Here is a 16,132-nt window from a genome sequence, read left to right as displayed (position 1 = left end):
ATTGTAATGATAATTGTCTGCGCAGTTCTTTGAGTTTTTTTACTTAATGTTTCTCTCCATATCATCTTTATTAGTTGTGGATTTATTTTAATTTCAGCTGATGTCAAACTAACATCACAAATCAGACGTCTCTCAAATCACAAAGACAGTCTTGGACAACTTCAGGTTACCATGCACAGAGTTATTGTCTATTTTGTATTACAAAACTGTATATAAGGGATTGTAAAACTGGAGTTCCAGTTAGAATTATGATAAAGGATGCTATTTCTATTTCTTTGAAAAATACTCTAGCTCTTGCTCATTTTTTCCATTTAGGCATATTTCAAAACTTGTGCATTGGTTTCTAATCCAAGAGAAGTTGTTCTATCTCTGCTAGAAAGCAATAATTTCCAAATCTGTTTGCAGAGTTAAAGAATAGTATTTGAGGAAAAATTTTAAAATCATGATTAAAGGCACAAAATGAGATCTGTATTAGTTTGCAAAATGTTTTGCCAAACTATATGTGGATAAAGCCTTTTAATTGTTCCTGTAGAAATTAGGCTTAATAATTGGGTCTAGAAGGAATCAAAGACATGCAAGTTTTTGTTTGTTTTGGCATGAATGCATTATGATGTGGAATTTACCATGGTCATATTTTCTGGCTAAAAAAGAAATTCCTTTAAAACCAAAACTTTTGTTCCATTATAAAAAAGGAAGAACTCTCAGTAGTTTTCCCTACATTATATACTGAAGCCTTCTAAAGGGCATTGTCAAATTTAAAAATTACCTAAATAGTGCTTTCACCAAGAGTTGTTTTTAAGAATTAATTCCCTTTTTATGATATGCTGCAAACTGGGAAAACACTGAGTATGCAGAGGAAAAAATGGCAAAGTTTTCTAGAGAGAAATGAGAATTGTGGCTCTGATTTGGTGAAGACCATGCTGTCTTCACAGGCATGTTAACAAAAGCACTCAAGACCAAAGAGTGTCTGAAGGTTAGAAACTTCCTAGTCCTTTGATTTTAAGTTTTATTTATTTAATTAACATAGCAAAAAGAAATTTAGTACTGTACTTTAAGAGAAGAGGGTAGGGAACTCCCTTCTATTCCCTATCATGAATAAGGAATTAATCTGTTGGTAACAAAGAAGACATTGGGTCTATTTTCTGATTAAAATCCAGAGATCCTTAAGGAACTTTTAGTTAGTTGGAAAATATGTGTTTCTAAAAAAGTTAAAACAAAAGTTTTCTGGAGTTAATTTCATGTGTGCGTGCATAACCTCATCTTTAGCAACCTGAACATGCCAGCTGCCACGGAATAAAAGCATTTTTCTTCTGTCAATGATTGCACTGCTTCAAAGTGAAAAATAATAGCTCTGAAATTAAGTTCAGAGGTGAAGTTCTCAGTATTAAAGAGATGCACAAGATAGAAAATGCTGCTGAAGGCGCTGAAGCCTGTACTGCAAAAAGTTCACTGATTCCTCTGAAATGGTATTTAGTAATTTGGGAGCTTGCTAATTATAAAATGATTAAACATTTGTTTGAAGATGTTGTGGTAATGAATCTAGTTTCTGCAGATGGAGTAAAACTTGGAACTATTTGACTTGGCAAGCAATGCTAATTGTGCAATTAGCATCAGGACATTAAAAGTACCAAGTGTTACATTTTCTGTCATGATGTGTTCCAGGAGGTGATTTCAGTTGGGGCTTAGATTGAAAGCAGTAGCAGTGCCTCTAACCTGGACTGGAGCTGGGACAGGAGACTTGCAATCCTTGTCTTGTGTTTCATTGTGCTTGCAAGAGGTTTATACTAAAAGAGCTCACATTATCTCCAAAGCTCCCAGTTTGTCTGTGTGCCCACAGGGCTGTGCACTGCCCTGCTACTAACTTTTGCAGAATGCTCAAGGAATCTGACTGAATTTGTCAATTCTCACTTTTATGTTACACAGGAGAAATGAAGGGAAGAAAGAAGGGACGTTCCTCACCTTCACCCTTGATCTTGCTGCTCTTCTGTATCGCCGGGCATGCAGCTGCTGAGCTGGATGGCAGCAAAGAAGAGCATGTCGTGGGTAAGAGATCCTAGAAAACACCTAAAACTCAACCAACAAAACCCAAACACTCAAACAACAATGCCCACTATGTTAAAGTGCACTACAGATGTAATTCTGTACTTGAGAACTTTTGTGGGAAACGTTTGAAATTGGTACTAAGTTAAAAATGGTGTATAACTAGGAGGGATGCTTATAATTATCTATTAAGCTTTAGCAAAATTGCCTTCTGCTGGGGCTTCTGTTTACCAAGCTTTTTGGAACATCTAATCCTAATCAAACACTGGGTTAGATGTCAAGATGATTCCTTTAAAGCTCTGCTTTAGCAGCATGGAAAAGTTCAACGTTCAGGCAAGGAAACATAGAGCTGGTTACTCAGGCTTTATTTCCTCACATAGAAAAAGCAAAAATATGATTAATACCATTGTAGATTGATGTTGCTCTGTTCCATGCACAGATCTCTTGAGTCACAGTTAATTTGCAAAGTTGGATTTAAAGATGATACAATTACTGTCCTGGTAGTTTTTTGGGGCCTTAACCGAAGGTCTTTGTATTGCCCAAGGGATTTGATATCACTGAATAAATAAAGGAGTTGGACTTGATCCTTGTTAATCCCTTCCAACTCTGGATATTCTACAATTCAATGACTGAAAACTCACTAGTCAAAAATTTTTGGTAGAAAAGCAATGTGACTGTTAGAAATGGGAAGGTTCTTGATTTTTCACCATGGTAAGATCATTGTTTACTTCACTGAAATTAAGATCTCTCAGAATTCTAGACTGGATATCATTGTGAAGGGTATTTCAATTTGTTCCCAAACAATTCTGAGAAAGATGAGGGAAACATACTCTGCTGGGGCCACACTAAAATATTCCTTTTTCCTTTGAGGAAGTGACTTGAAACTGTGATCACTTCCCTAAGCTGCAGAGGATTCTGGAGTGGATGCTTTTGTTTGATAAGTCTGATTTTGAAGCGCAAATGGAAGTGAAGCTAAGGGGAACCTTTTTTGCTATTTTTTGTCCTATTTCTATCCAGATTATTTCTCTCTATCAGACTTTTGCAGCAGTGTTCTTTGAGCCAGAAATAGTAGTTGTGCACAGTCATGGCTATACTAATATAGGACCGTGTCACAACTAGTCACTACAATTTAATGTATTTGCTGTTCCAGGTGAAGTGTATGACTAGAATGGCTGTGTAGTAAAGACTGGTTCATGCAGAACAAACTTGTTTCCCTTAAACTCTGAAGTACAAAAATGCCCTTTTTGTTTGAGGGCAAAGCCACATTTATCTTTGCCCCACAACTCTTAGTGCTGTGTAAATTCTTAGCCAATCTTGCAGGTCGTGAAGGCCAAACCAGCTTGCACATTTTGTCACCATAACAAGAAATCTGATGGCTTAATTTTTTTCCTCTGTTTTCTTTGTTTATAAAAGAAAATAAGTAAATAATCTCAAGGAAATTAAATAGTCATTTTAATGGGGATTATTTTTTCAATGGTTATTTTGCAACTGGTTACTTAGGATTATGTGACCACTAACTGATTTAGCAAGAGAAACAATTCTGAACTTCTGGCTTTAATTCTGAAGTAAAAACCCATCAGATGTGAGGTTTAGATATTAAACTAGGATCCTGTTTTTGTGACTACTGAGGACTCAGTTGTAGTGTTTAAATAAAAAAGCTTTTGCTGTACTGTTTTCACTAAATATTTAGATTGTTGTTAATTAAAATTTTATTTGTGGTTTCTCAAGATTTAACTTCTGGACTCAGACTTTACATGTCAAAATTTTGTGGGCTGCAATATCATTGATAACATTTGTTTTTGATGTTAGATGATTATAAAGCAATGACATTTTACCCCAGCATTCCATAAATTTCAGGTATTAAAGGATAAAATTGATTCTGTGCATCCATTATTTTTAATGTCATACTTTTGGATCACATTGAGTATAAGTGCTTTGTGAATTTAAGAAGTGGGCTTTTGTCTATTTTAATCACAGTAATAATCAAGATTGCAGGGTCAAGCCCAATGTAATAAAAATATTTTTAATTTGTTCTCTTCCAGCAAAATCTGTCATTTTTTCCATCAATAGATAAGTGTAATAACAAAAATGAAAGGTATAAAAACAACCAGGTTATGCATATTGTTCATCAATCCCTTATGTGGTAGGCAGCACTGTAGCTGATGTTCCAAAGCCTGAAGAAAATGACTCACAAATTGAATGTGCTTTTTATTCATATGTGAAAGCTTGCCAAGAATAAATGTGCCTGCCTTAAAAAAAGTGTAGGAAACACAGGGTAGGAAGAGCACTGAACAGTGTGTGGGTGGGAAGCTGTCAAACTGACAAAGATGGAGAGAAAAGAAACAGCTATTCATCAGTGACAAGGTGCTTAGCATTGATACCACTTACCAAAGGGAGACATTGCCAAGGAAGGCTGGAAAGATGACAGCATATCTTTATAATTAAGGATAACCATGGAAATTCTTATAAAGTTAAGGAGACATAACCTAAGCAAACTAAAACAAAGTATTTTTACATAAAAATTCAGAAATACTTGTGATCCTTATTCTCCCAATTCATATCTCTCTTTTCTGAAAAGCAGCTCCTCCATAACGATTACCTTTCATATTTATTGTGCTTCTGGTGCAGTATAGAAATCAGTTCATTTTCCTAATTACAGGGAAGTCTTTTTATCAAGCAGCCATGTGGATTATCCACAAGAGTCTGAAAACCAAATTAGAGTCTTTTGTTATGCCTATATTCAGAGGAAAGGTTTTGTTTTCACTGGTGCTAATGTAAGAGGATTAGAGGCATCATTCACTACTGCTTTTGTAGCACTGCCCTGCTTTCTAGTGAAGTGATAACAGAGCCTTGCCTGGATCACCTGTGCTCAGGTGAGCATCAGGACTGCCTGCAGCCTTTTGGAGCTCTCTCAGTGAAATGGCTGCACTGAAATCAGGAGTGGTGTCCCCTTGAGTGGCAAAAGTTGCTGTGAGAGTGACAAAAAAGATGGGAATGGCTGTGCTGTATACAGGAACAGCCCTGGCCCCATCTTGTTTGACAGCTGCAAAAAGCAGGAAGGATGAAGGACTGGAGGAAGAAAGGAGTGGCAAAAAATACCTGCAAGGAGCTCATTCTCATTGTCAGCCATTTCTTGGGCTTTACTTCGGGTCTTAACACAGACTGGGGAGTGCAGTGGCTGTTAAACAGAGCAATGGGTGTTTAGGGCTCATGTAAGGGAGCCATTACATTAAAAAGTTTAAAACAAGGGAGAGGAGATTTTGCTGGGTTTTTTTCCAGTTTTAGTATGGGAAATAATAACTTCTGTGTGACAGTGAACATCAGCTGTAATCATTATTTAATGTATTTATAACAAAATGTCTTGGTCTAGGCTAGTACAGTCCTGCAATTATACCAGAATTCTTTATATATTTGAACCAGGTGTCTAAATTGGATGAGTAATAAATATCCAACAGAACTAGATCTAACATGGGAGCCTAAATTATTTTTTTTAAATGACACATGCAATGTGCTATACTTAAGGAGAATTAATGCAATCATAAATACAAGATGGAATATTAATGTTGAAGCACCTGTGTAACAAGGTTCTATTTTCTGTTAAGTCAATGGAAGTTACAGAGCATTACAAAATTAATTCAATGTTAAAGTGATTAGTATTAAAATCAATGTCAAAAGGCAAGTGATTTTGTGTTGGATTAAGGAAGAAAGCAAAGGACAATTATTCCACTCTATTTGCCACTAGTAATGTGTCAGGTAGGGGATTATATTCAACTCTCAGCAGCACATTTTACCAGCAATCCAGACCAATAGGAATCATCCAAATAAGAGTTATGAGAGGATTAGAAAGCAAGGCCAACAAAAAGATGAGAAGAAAGGAGTTTATTTAGCATGGAGATAATTAAGAGGAGATAAAATCTTCCAATTAAAAGAGAATAGGTAGAGATTTGGGCTACTGAGCTGATGCCGTGAGTGCAGGGCAGCTGCTGCACCACCAAGGCTTCAAGCAGCCAGGGAAGCCACTGAACTTGGAGAGCCCAAAATCAAGCTGGAGAGTATAGGAAACAACATTCTCTCCTGCAGCAGCCTTGAATTGCAAGACACAGATGGTGAATTGGAAAGTTGAAACTGATTTACCATGTGTGTATATATATGGGTTTAAATTATTTTGTCTATGCATTAAGTAAAAATTATTTAGTATATAATGAAGAATATTTAGGCAGCGTATTACCAAAAAAAGGGCTGTCTTACACAAAGAATAGTGAAATCCTAGCACTGACTGCTTCAGATTTCTTGGAACTTCACTTGGATGAGAAACTCCATTAACATTCATTCAAGTGTTGTCTTCCTCTGTTTCTGCTGAGGAATTTTCACTGACTTTCTTGACAGACATCTTCAGAAAATGTCATATCCTATGCCTTTCACACCTAAAATGTAACAACACTTTGTCCCAGTGTTCAAGAGCAGAGGATGAGTCCTTACACTAAGAATTAATTTTGTCAAGGTATATTCCACAAATGAAACAAGTACAGGCAGATGTGTGTCTGTGGGCAAATACTCCTGCTTGCCTTCTCATCTGCTGCTCTAATCTGAGAAGGAAAGCTAATTTTATATCATCTGTGTGAGTTAAGTGCTCCCAGGTGTAAAATAATGGGGAAGAATTCTTTCACTGTTTCCAGACAGAAGGATGATTCAGTTCCGACCAATCCCTTGGAGAGCTCTTCCTTCAGAGTCGCTTGGTTACTGTTTGGACTTGGAGGGTTTGGCCCCTGGGGCTTTGACAGGGTACAGATTTTGCTCAAACTATGGCAGCTTTCTAGCATTCCTAGGAACCTGAGTGATTGCCAAGAAGTGTGACACAGTTAGTCACTATGTTCTCAGCAGATGTCAGGACATCTGACAGTGGTTAGCAGCATCCCTGTGACTGCAGGGGAAAGGCCTTAGGAGGTAACCAAAACAATGATTTTGCTCCGTGGGTCTGGTGGGAAGTGGGCTAGGAGTGGAGAGCAGGAAGTTCCCAGGATGAACTCTGCTAAGCCTTTTGTTCATCCTCTTGGTGTAGTTTTGCAACAATGCCTGCATGCTGTTTTTGTTTGGACAGCCCACCACACTGGGGTGGTGCAATGCAGCAAGAAAACGAGCTGACATAACTGTGCGTCTGAAATTTCGGTGGTTAGGAAACCTGGTCAGTTTTCACAACCTCTTGTAGACTGAACTGGGTCACTGGCAGGGGTCACAGAGGGGATCTCATTTCTGGGTGCCAAGTAAATGACGTGTTCATAAACCAGCTGCCAGCCCTCACCCTCACCACATCTGAGTTGGATTGGTTTCTGTGGAGCTCTGAGTGTTTTGATTTAACATTTCAGAAGTGAGTTCATAACTTACTGAAAACTTTGGTGCTTTGAAGGCATTTTTTTTCCCTGGTACTGAGCAGGGGAAACCCAAAATTTCATTTTGCAATGCAGTATCCTCTCAACATTTTAAGTTGAGCCTTTTTAAGTCCCTTCCAAAGGATTCCCAAGTCTTTTGGAGAACTTTAGAACATTTGAAGTCCAACTTGGCATTTATCGTGACTTCTAAGTACCAAATCTTTGTGGGGTCTGGAAGACCCAGCTAATGAATTCCGGAATCTTGTTTATCAAATCTAACATCTCTTATAATTATTATTTCATCAGTATTTCCTATTGTATGGTCTTCAATAATATTTTCAAATCTATTATACCCAGCTTCAAAATCCGAAAATTGTTTTCAGCAATATGGCATAACTCACAAACTATTTTGGGGAATATTTAAATATAATTTTTAATTAGTCCTTTTTATATGTATTTTAACACCAAATGGTCTACTTTTGGAAAATTTGATTGTGTATTATGATTGTTCTGCTGGTAGTAATCATGTAATAGAGGTTGTTAGTTTTTCGAGGACTTAAATGCTATTCTTGAAAAGATTTTAGTGCTGAAATTTGTTTCTTTTCTGTAAGTTTAATAGTTATAATCAAATGGAATAAAATAAGTAAACTTCCATGGACCTCAGTACTTCTAAGGATTTATCACAGCTCTTAGAATTTAATTCAAGAATTGTATAATAAGGTCAATTTTAGATAAATTAGATATCCACAGAGCAGGTGGGTAGTAAGTATACAAGTTCCCTTTTCACCATGTCATAAGCCTGATTTTTGTGGATTCTTTTAATTAACACCGGAAACTTAAACTAGTAATAGTAGGAATCTGTAATGATTATGTTATCATGTAAACTCTTCTCCTCTTCCTTGTTTTATTCTCTTTCCTGGTGCACTGCAAAGAGCACAGACAGATATGTTTGCATGTATGTTTGGAGACATCAATGTTCTAATTAGCTGTAGGAGAATGAATGAAGAACCTTAGGTCTGTTCTGGCTCCTATGGCAAGCCCACAAAGCTCTGCAGAGCTTTCAAAACCCTCTAGGATAAAATACTGTCTTGGAAAAGCAAAACAGAAAAAAGCAAAAAAAATTGTAGTAAACCATATATTTGTAAGGGAATGGTATCAGGAACTGGATTGTTGGTCAGAATTTCCTTATAGACATTGACAGGGTGAAACTTTGGTAGTGTTCTTCACAATGCCTATGAAAATTTATATAGAACATTCCCTGACCTAATATATATTGAGAGACAGAAATGACACAATTTTAAAGTGTTTTGCCCTGGCTTTCTAGTCGTTTGCTGTTGAAAGCTGTAATGCAAGAACGGTGGGATGAAAGGAAAAGGAGTCCGGTGCCTGTCAGCGGTGCCAGCAGGGTTTGTGTCCCAGAGAAGTGCCATCTGACAGGAGAGGGATGCCCTCTGCAGGCCTCCGGCCGTCCCACACTGCTCCCTGGCAGCTCCTTTCCGAGCCAAGTTCTCTGGGAGCAGTGCATGGAAGAGAGCCCAAGGAAACCTTTCTGCCCTGGTGGTCTTCGTGTCTTTGTGTGTTTTTGTTATTCAGCGTTGCATCCCAGCTCCTGTGACTCAGGCACGCTCCATGACTGTTTAGAGGTTTGTGATGAGGAGTTGAAGTTTATACTGTGAGCTGTTTTGGTGGAAAATTGAAGCCACACATTTGAATTGATCGAGTGGAATCTGTGTTCCAATGCAGATGATGTTTTTCTTTTGACATCTGTTCAGTGTGCTGGGAGCTCTGCAGGCAGATGTTGTGCAGTGCCTCTCTAGCAGAACACAACAAGCAACCTCATCTGGGAGTTACACCATGCAGTGTGCAGCAAACTAACTCAGCTATTCTGCTTCTTCTCTGTGCTCCAGGTGCTGGTTTGCCTCCACTGAAGCTGGTGTACTCCTTCTGTGCCATGAAAGCAGACGAAGGCCCGTGCAAAGCCATCCACATCCGATATTTCTTCAGCATCAAGAGCCGCAAGTGCGAGGTGTTTGAGTATGGTGGATGCCATGGCAATGAGAACAACTTCCTGACGCTGGAGGAATGCCAGGAGAAGTGTGTGCCAAAAGGCCAGTACCCATGCTCTCACCCTCCTACCAAGCCTTCATTTCCAGCTGTTATTTCTCATTCACAAACCACTTGAATTTGGGGAGTAGAAGCCCTCCTCAGTTGCTATTATGACAGAAATACGACTCCTCTAGTTATGTTCCCAAGTAGGTTGTAGTCATCTGAATTATTTTATGTGGTACAAGCAGACATTCAGGGTATGGAAACACAGGTAGGTTTTGTAGTGTACCTGTGGAATAGAGGCACCAATGCAAGGAATCTTATTTTCTAGCTAGAACCTTGTTTTGGATGAGTTCTTAAGAGAAATTGAGTTTGAGGCTGGGCTAAGCTGTTGGGTAGCAAACAGGTTCTTTATTGCTTTCAGAGTGTCTAACCCAAGTTTTGAACCCAAGTTTTCCTTTACTTGAGAAGCTGATAGAAGTTGCCAAAAATTTTGGCCATCTTCTCTGCTTCAGCATAATTACTGCTACAGTAGAAGATAATTCTCATTAAAAATGCCAGTTACAGCTATTTTTCAACTTTGTTTTATTGAAACCTCCTCAGTTAATCATTGGAAAAAAGAAAATGAGATCTAACATATGATACACAGCACAATATGCACCAAGGGTATTGTTAATGCTGGTTTTGCTATTAAAATTCATCCTTGTAATTAAGGTTTTCAGCATTGGACACATTCCTCACACAACTGGATGAAAATTAGAAGACTTGTATATTCTAGGATTACCATAGGGCCATTTGCAAGCACAGCAAGTTCTTATAGGTTACAAAAAATACTTCCAAGAAATTTCAGATTAGAAAATTGATTTCAGAAGGTCCTATTTGGGTTTTCTGACCAAAGCTGACTGCATATGTGACAAGGTAATTTATAGCTTCAGGTTTTGTCTGGCAACAAATGTAAATGTCTCTTACCTATTTTTTCCATCCTTTCCAGAATTTATGTTTACATAGTGTTTATATCAGGCTTTAAATCAGTTACATTGTCTGTTTTTTAGCACATCTGTATTTCCTGATCAGAATTACTCTGCATCTTGTTGCTAAATTTATTTAGAAATCTTAAAGTAAGTATCTATCTCCCAATGCAGTGTTACAATAATGGCTGGAGCTGGTTGCACATTACCCAAAGTAGTATTTCAAGAGTGTTTGTTAGTTTTAATGCCTCTAATTTTATCAATCTACAAATGTTAGTAAGCCATTTCCATATTACTTGAAAGCATCCCTGGCCTCAATGCCTTTGGTCTTTCCCAAGAGGAGACTTCACACATTTTATTTACTTACCATGTATTAACTCAAGATATTATTTACCTTTCAGATCTATTTTTCTGACCTGCTGGTGCCACCATAATTTCTGTTCAGTTAAGTTTTGCTTTTAAACAACTGTATGCTTATAAAGCTCTCTCTATCAGAATGGAAAAAAAAAAAAACCCTAAACAAAACACTGCAGAGTTTCACCAAGAACAGGTTAAAGTCAAAAATTTTACTCCATTTTTTAAGGGGATGACAATTTTCCAGTGCATTTTATTCTAAGGATTAATTTGAAACTTACCTTTTGATGGTTTCTGGACAGATCCTACTAATAAGCCGCAGAGACCAGAGGTGCTCCAGGGAAGAAGTGGGAAGGGTCAGTCATAGCCTTGCTCTGTTTTCAGGTGCAATACATGGGTAAACACAGTGGTAATTATAGTAAAATAATATTAATTACTAAAATGGCATCCCATCAAGAAAGAGGTATGTGGAAATCACAATTCTTTGAATACTAAATAACATAACCTAGCATTTCAAGTAAAAAAAAAAAAAAAAAAAAAGAAAAAGGGTTGACATGGAAAACATTTTGGCCTAAATGCAAGCACACACAAAATTCAGAAACCTCTGTCCTACTTGGATCTGAAACAGATCTTAAGCAAAATCTTCCTGAAGTGGCTGGAAAGGGAAAGAACTTAATGAATTTCTTTTTATGTTGAAGTCTCAGATACTTCCAGAAGTGTAGATTACTATTTTGGTGCTCAATTATCTGTATTTGGTATTTTAGCAATTGGCAAGAATAAAAGCTGTTTACAACACTGTTCCTTCCCCAAGCTATACTCTTTGTGCCTTTGATTCATCATACCTGAGCTTAAAAAAAATACCAAAGTAAGATAGAATTCAAGTCATAGGTTTTAAAATCTTCCTTACAGACTATTGTATGGGAGCAGATCTCATTTCTGGGCAGAAAATCAAAGAAAGAAGGAATTCATTACAGATCATGAATCTGTTTCTGGTTATGGCTCCACCAAGTTTAAAGAGTAAAGCCTTTCAAGACAAAAAATTGAAAATTATAGTTTCCTTGAATAGCAGTCAGTTTCAGAAAGACCTGGAGTCTAGGATGTGAATTAGCTGCTCTTTGACACCAGGCTGGCTCTTGGTGGTTTCCAGGGTTTGGTTTGAGGTTTCAGCAGGACCCACAGCATCTTTACCATGCTTGCAGTGGGGTTATTTGCACCCGCCAGAATCTCATCCAAAACTTGGCACTTCCTGTCACAGAAAATTTGGAGTGTTTCTCCTCAATTTCAGCTTAAAGGCTAGGACAGAGGAATAAAAGGGAAAATTCTGGGCTGATAGATGCAGAATTTGGAATTTAGTGTCCAGAAGTCATAATCAGGTGTCACAAGTGAAGATTTATCACATTGTTTCTTGCATCTGATGCTGCTGTTTTCAGAGAATAAGTTGAGTTGGAAGGGACCCAGTGTTACTTTGATTCTGACACACATGTTGGATCTGGAAAAGATCTTCTAGAGCAAATCCTGTACTGGCATATTTTGGCATAACTCTATGGTGTAAAACTGAAAGATATTTAAAATGAGAACTGGCTTAGTGTCTACATCTTGGTACTCAGCCCATACACTTTTCTGTCTATGAGTAACAGTGATCCAAGACTCTCCTAGAGCTGGATCTGCTTGGAGGAAGAGGAGAAACAAAGGCTCATGATCTCTGTATTCTCTGAGTGGATAAGAGCAGATAAAATTATTTAGTGTTACATGCAGTGTGCTGCAGACCATCAGGCATAAAGCAAAGTAAACCCTTACATTAATCCCTTTTGCTAACATAATACACCAAAACTCTGTATAATTCTATGAATTTTTATTAACTCTAACTCAGTCTGTGCAGTATTGTAGTATATAGTTGTATTCATCTTACTTACATTTCCAGTATTTATTACTGTAGGAGATCACTATTTAGTGACTGTAGAAATGAGAACAGTATTGATAAAAACAAGCTCAAGGGCAGCTATCTAATATATGCAAAAATTCACAATAAATAATGCGATCAGTCAAAGTTTTTGATTTTCAATATTGAGCATAACTGCAAGAATAAATGAGCCAACATGAAGGACTTACCAGATCAGGATAACTTGTTAGCAGTTTGGAATCAATAAGCCACCAGGCAGAACTGATTGATGTCAGTACTACAGAGTTGAAAGAGCCCAGCTGCGTTCTGGCCACTCTAAGGCTCTCCAAGACAATCCTCAGATTCAAGATGAGTACTTCGGAATCAGGCTTCCTAGAAATGAGCTGTATTTTTTGTTTCTTGTGCCCAGTGCTCACAACTTCAGGGAATGAAAAAGTACTTTCTAAGGGGAATTTGCCTATGGGTTTACTGGATATGAGTATAATCTCAAATGTCATCACTCGTACAAAGACCTTAATTTTCAAGGCCATGAATATAAATTTTAGGCTACATAAGCTTGCTACTGTGAAAATACCTGCTCTGATAAATGGTTCTGGTCAGGATAGCAATTCTAATGTCTATTATTTAGAGTGGATCTGCTAAGAAATACACTCTGTTTACAAAAAAGAAACCAACTCAGATGAAGATTTGGATTTTTGACTGAAACCAGAAGCAAAAACCCTGTTGACATGGTACCAGGATTAAGATATTCTAGGCCTGTATAAACTCACAATGAAATTTTCCTTTTCTCTGCCAGAAGAGTAGAGATCACATGCCAAAGTATGATTGCTGATTTTGCCCCGAAGGGGACAGCTGAGTGAGATTAGTGGAACGGCCTGACGTGCGTGTCCGTGTTTAGGTCATGGGTTTAAATGCTGAGGGCCAAGCCTCCTACTAATAGGAAAAGCTGGAAACCTGTTCAAAGAAATGCTACATCACTCTGAAGTGCGTGCCATGCCTTTAATATTTTTTAAAGGGTAACAGCTGCATTGTCCCAGAGGTGGAAGGAAAAATGTGTCATGACAGAATTTCTACCCAATAGATCTGCTTTGAAAATATAACATCAGCACGTTTCCAGAGAAAACTAGGGTAGAATTATGATCCAAAAGGGCAGTAAAGTACAAAACAAGAATTATGAAGCAATGCAAATAAGGTGACTAAGGCAGAGTCCAGAAGCTGCTGGCCACCTTTCTGTCAGCTGTCAAAATATTGTTGGCCTTTCTCAGAACTTGTACAGTCTGCTCTGCCCTTGGACTTCTTAGCAGTTTTATGATTAGACAGTCTTCTACGAGGAGCAGAAGGTTTGTTTTCCATCTCTAAAAAGGAATTTGGGGTTGAATTAAGATACCCAGTTTCTCAAGCTGATACGATAAAACCCAGGCTCCTGCATTAAAAATGAAAATAACAACTTCACTGCAGATTGTGCAGGGAGAGAACCATGCAGACCAAGTTTTCATCTACAGCACCCTGGGATACCTGGGGATAATTGGCCAGTTGCAGTTAATTAATATCATTAACTGGAGGAGAAAATCTTCACTCAGGCCCTAGATGGCAGAGCAGAGGGAATTGGGTAGGATGAGGGAAGTCCTGCTGTCTCCCTCAGCCAGCTCCACAGTATGAGCAGTATCAGGAACTACAGCAGTCAGGTTCTTAGTCTGCTAATTATTCCTCTTTTGAGGAGTGAGATGGCATGATGTAGGACCCTGGATGCAGTAGCAAGAAGGGTAATTTCCCTGTTCAATTCTAAATTGACATAATTTGATTTCAGTACTTGCTATGCTGACAAGTTTCCAATACAGCAGATCTTCCTATACAAGGGAATTGATGCTTCAGTTGTCCACAATGAGCTTTTGTGCTACTTCCCAAATAAAGATGAAAAAGAAAAGGAAGAAATTCTGTTTTCTTGCTTCTCATTGCTAAACACACTGTTATCACAGGTGAGACTTAACATATCTGCTTTTGCTAAATACTTTTATTTTTATTTTTCTTGCAGAATTTCCTCAGAAGATGGCATTAGCAAAAAATAAGAAAGGTAATTATATTTACATCATAATTTAAGATTCCTCTACTACAATAAGGAGTGTATTTTCTTCTTTTGTTAGCTCAGAACAATACATAATTTATCTTCTAACAAAAACAGCAATGTCAGTTTAAAATGAGTTAGACCAAATCTTCTTCTGTCTTCGTCAAAGAATTTGAGGACAGTTGTGGTCACTGAAGATGGTAGCTGCAATCTCTTCTCCACAAAATAAATACATAATTTCTCTTTTTTCTGTAAAAAGAGGAACTCAGCAGAGGTTCAAGCATGGTATAATTAGCCACGATGGAGAGCTCTTATCATGTATTTTGAGAACAAGCTAAATGCTTTCTACTAATGCCTTTTTATTTTTCTAAAAGTATGGAAAAAATTGCTAATTGCTCTGAAACAGAAGTCTTTAAGCATTGTCTGTGGAGGGGCTACCAGAGGTTAGGGCTACCAGAGGTTAGATGTCCTAATTGCAAATCAAACAGGGGAGCAAGTTATCCATTCCTGAAGGGACAGACTTATGACAGAACTTTAAATTCCTGATACTCCAAGCTTCCAAAATAGCCAGTGTTAAAGAATTGGGAGTCCCTTACTGGAACACTGTTGGTCTGTTGAGAAAATTAATGTTCCTAATGAGGATATTTCACTTTAACACTGAGTAGAGCTTGTGAAGACTTACTATACCCTTCCCCTTTGCACATTGGAGATTCACCTGGATGGGGCCCACTGTGGGCAGCCAGAGCTCCACAAACACAGACTTGAGTACACTTTTCCACGAGTCAGCTCCTCTTTTTCTGCTTTCTCTCCTTCATCCCTGAATGGGTGTGCACTTGTCAACTTGCAGAAATGCAAACATTTGCACTTACATTTTGAAATAGACTATAATCAAATCACCTATCTTTACAGAATGGTATTTGAAATATTTTCATATGAGATGATGGTTTTCTTTTCCTGTTTTCCTGTCTTTTCTATTCTTAATGTGTTACAAAAAGTCATGATTATATGTGGAAGCTACTAAGGTTGATTTTCCACATATGCTGCAGACTTTGGCACTACTTCTTGTAAGGGCTGACCCTAATTCCCTGCTTTTAATGACAAACCAGAACACATCCTGTAAAATTCAGCCCATGGCTATCATCAGCATTATTGCACATGTACCATTGCATCCACTAATGTAGTTTTGAATATTAAGCCTTTAGAGAAAGATGTGACATTTAGAAGTAGAGTACTGGTTTGTGTGGTGAGGATTATATTGCCTTCATGAACTTTCTCTTCAAAAGTGACTATAAAAGTTAGCCATGAGCTCATCTAATTTGGACTTAATTTCATTTGCAAGAACCTGCAAGACCATTTTAATATAAGACTATTCTAAATTAAAGACATCCGTTTTTAA

At 37.7% G+C, this 16,132-nt stretch overlaps 1 protein-coding gene across 4 annotated transcripts in view; it reads left to right on the top strand.

Moving 5' to 3' along the window:
• TFPI (tissue factor pathway inhibitor) overlaps positions 1-16,132 on the top strand; it is a 57,725-nt gene that overhangs the window by 30,985 nt on the left and 10,608 nt on the right. For all 4 annotated transcript variants that reach the window (XM_058809683.1, XM_058809681.1, XM_058809680.1 and 1 more), the window contains 3 exons: positions 1,924-2,043; positions 9,314-9,514; positions 14,707-14,745. In XM_058809683.1, coding sequence (XP_058665666.1) covers positions 1,929-2,043; positions 9,314-9,514; positions 14,707-14,745 — 355 coding nt within the window. In that variant the 5' untranslated portion in view covers positions 1,924-1,928. The remainder of the gene's footprint in view (positions 1-1,923; positions 2,044-9,313; positions 9,515-14,706; positions 14,746-16,132) is intronic.

Source organism: Ammospiza caudacuta, chromosome 8 (assembly GCF_027887145.1).
Source record: "Ammospiza caudacuta isolate bAmmCau1 chromosome 8, bAmmCau1.pri, whole genome shotgun sequence".
In the NCBI taxonomy this organism is placed as follows: Eukaryota; Metazoa; Chordata; class Aves; order Passeriformes; family Passerellidae; genus Ammospiza; species Ammospiza caudacuta.
The sequence above is the reverse complement of the archived record's forward strand: the minus strand, read 5'-3'. Positions and strand labels throughout refer to the sequence as shown.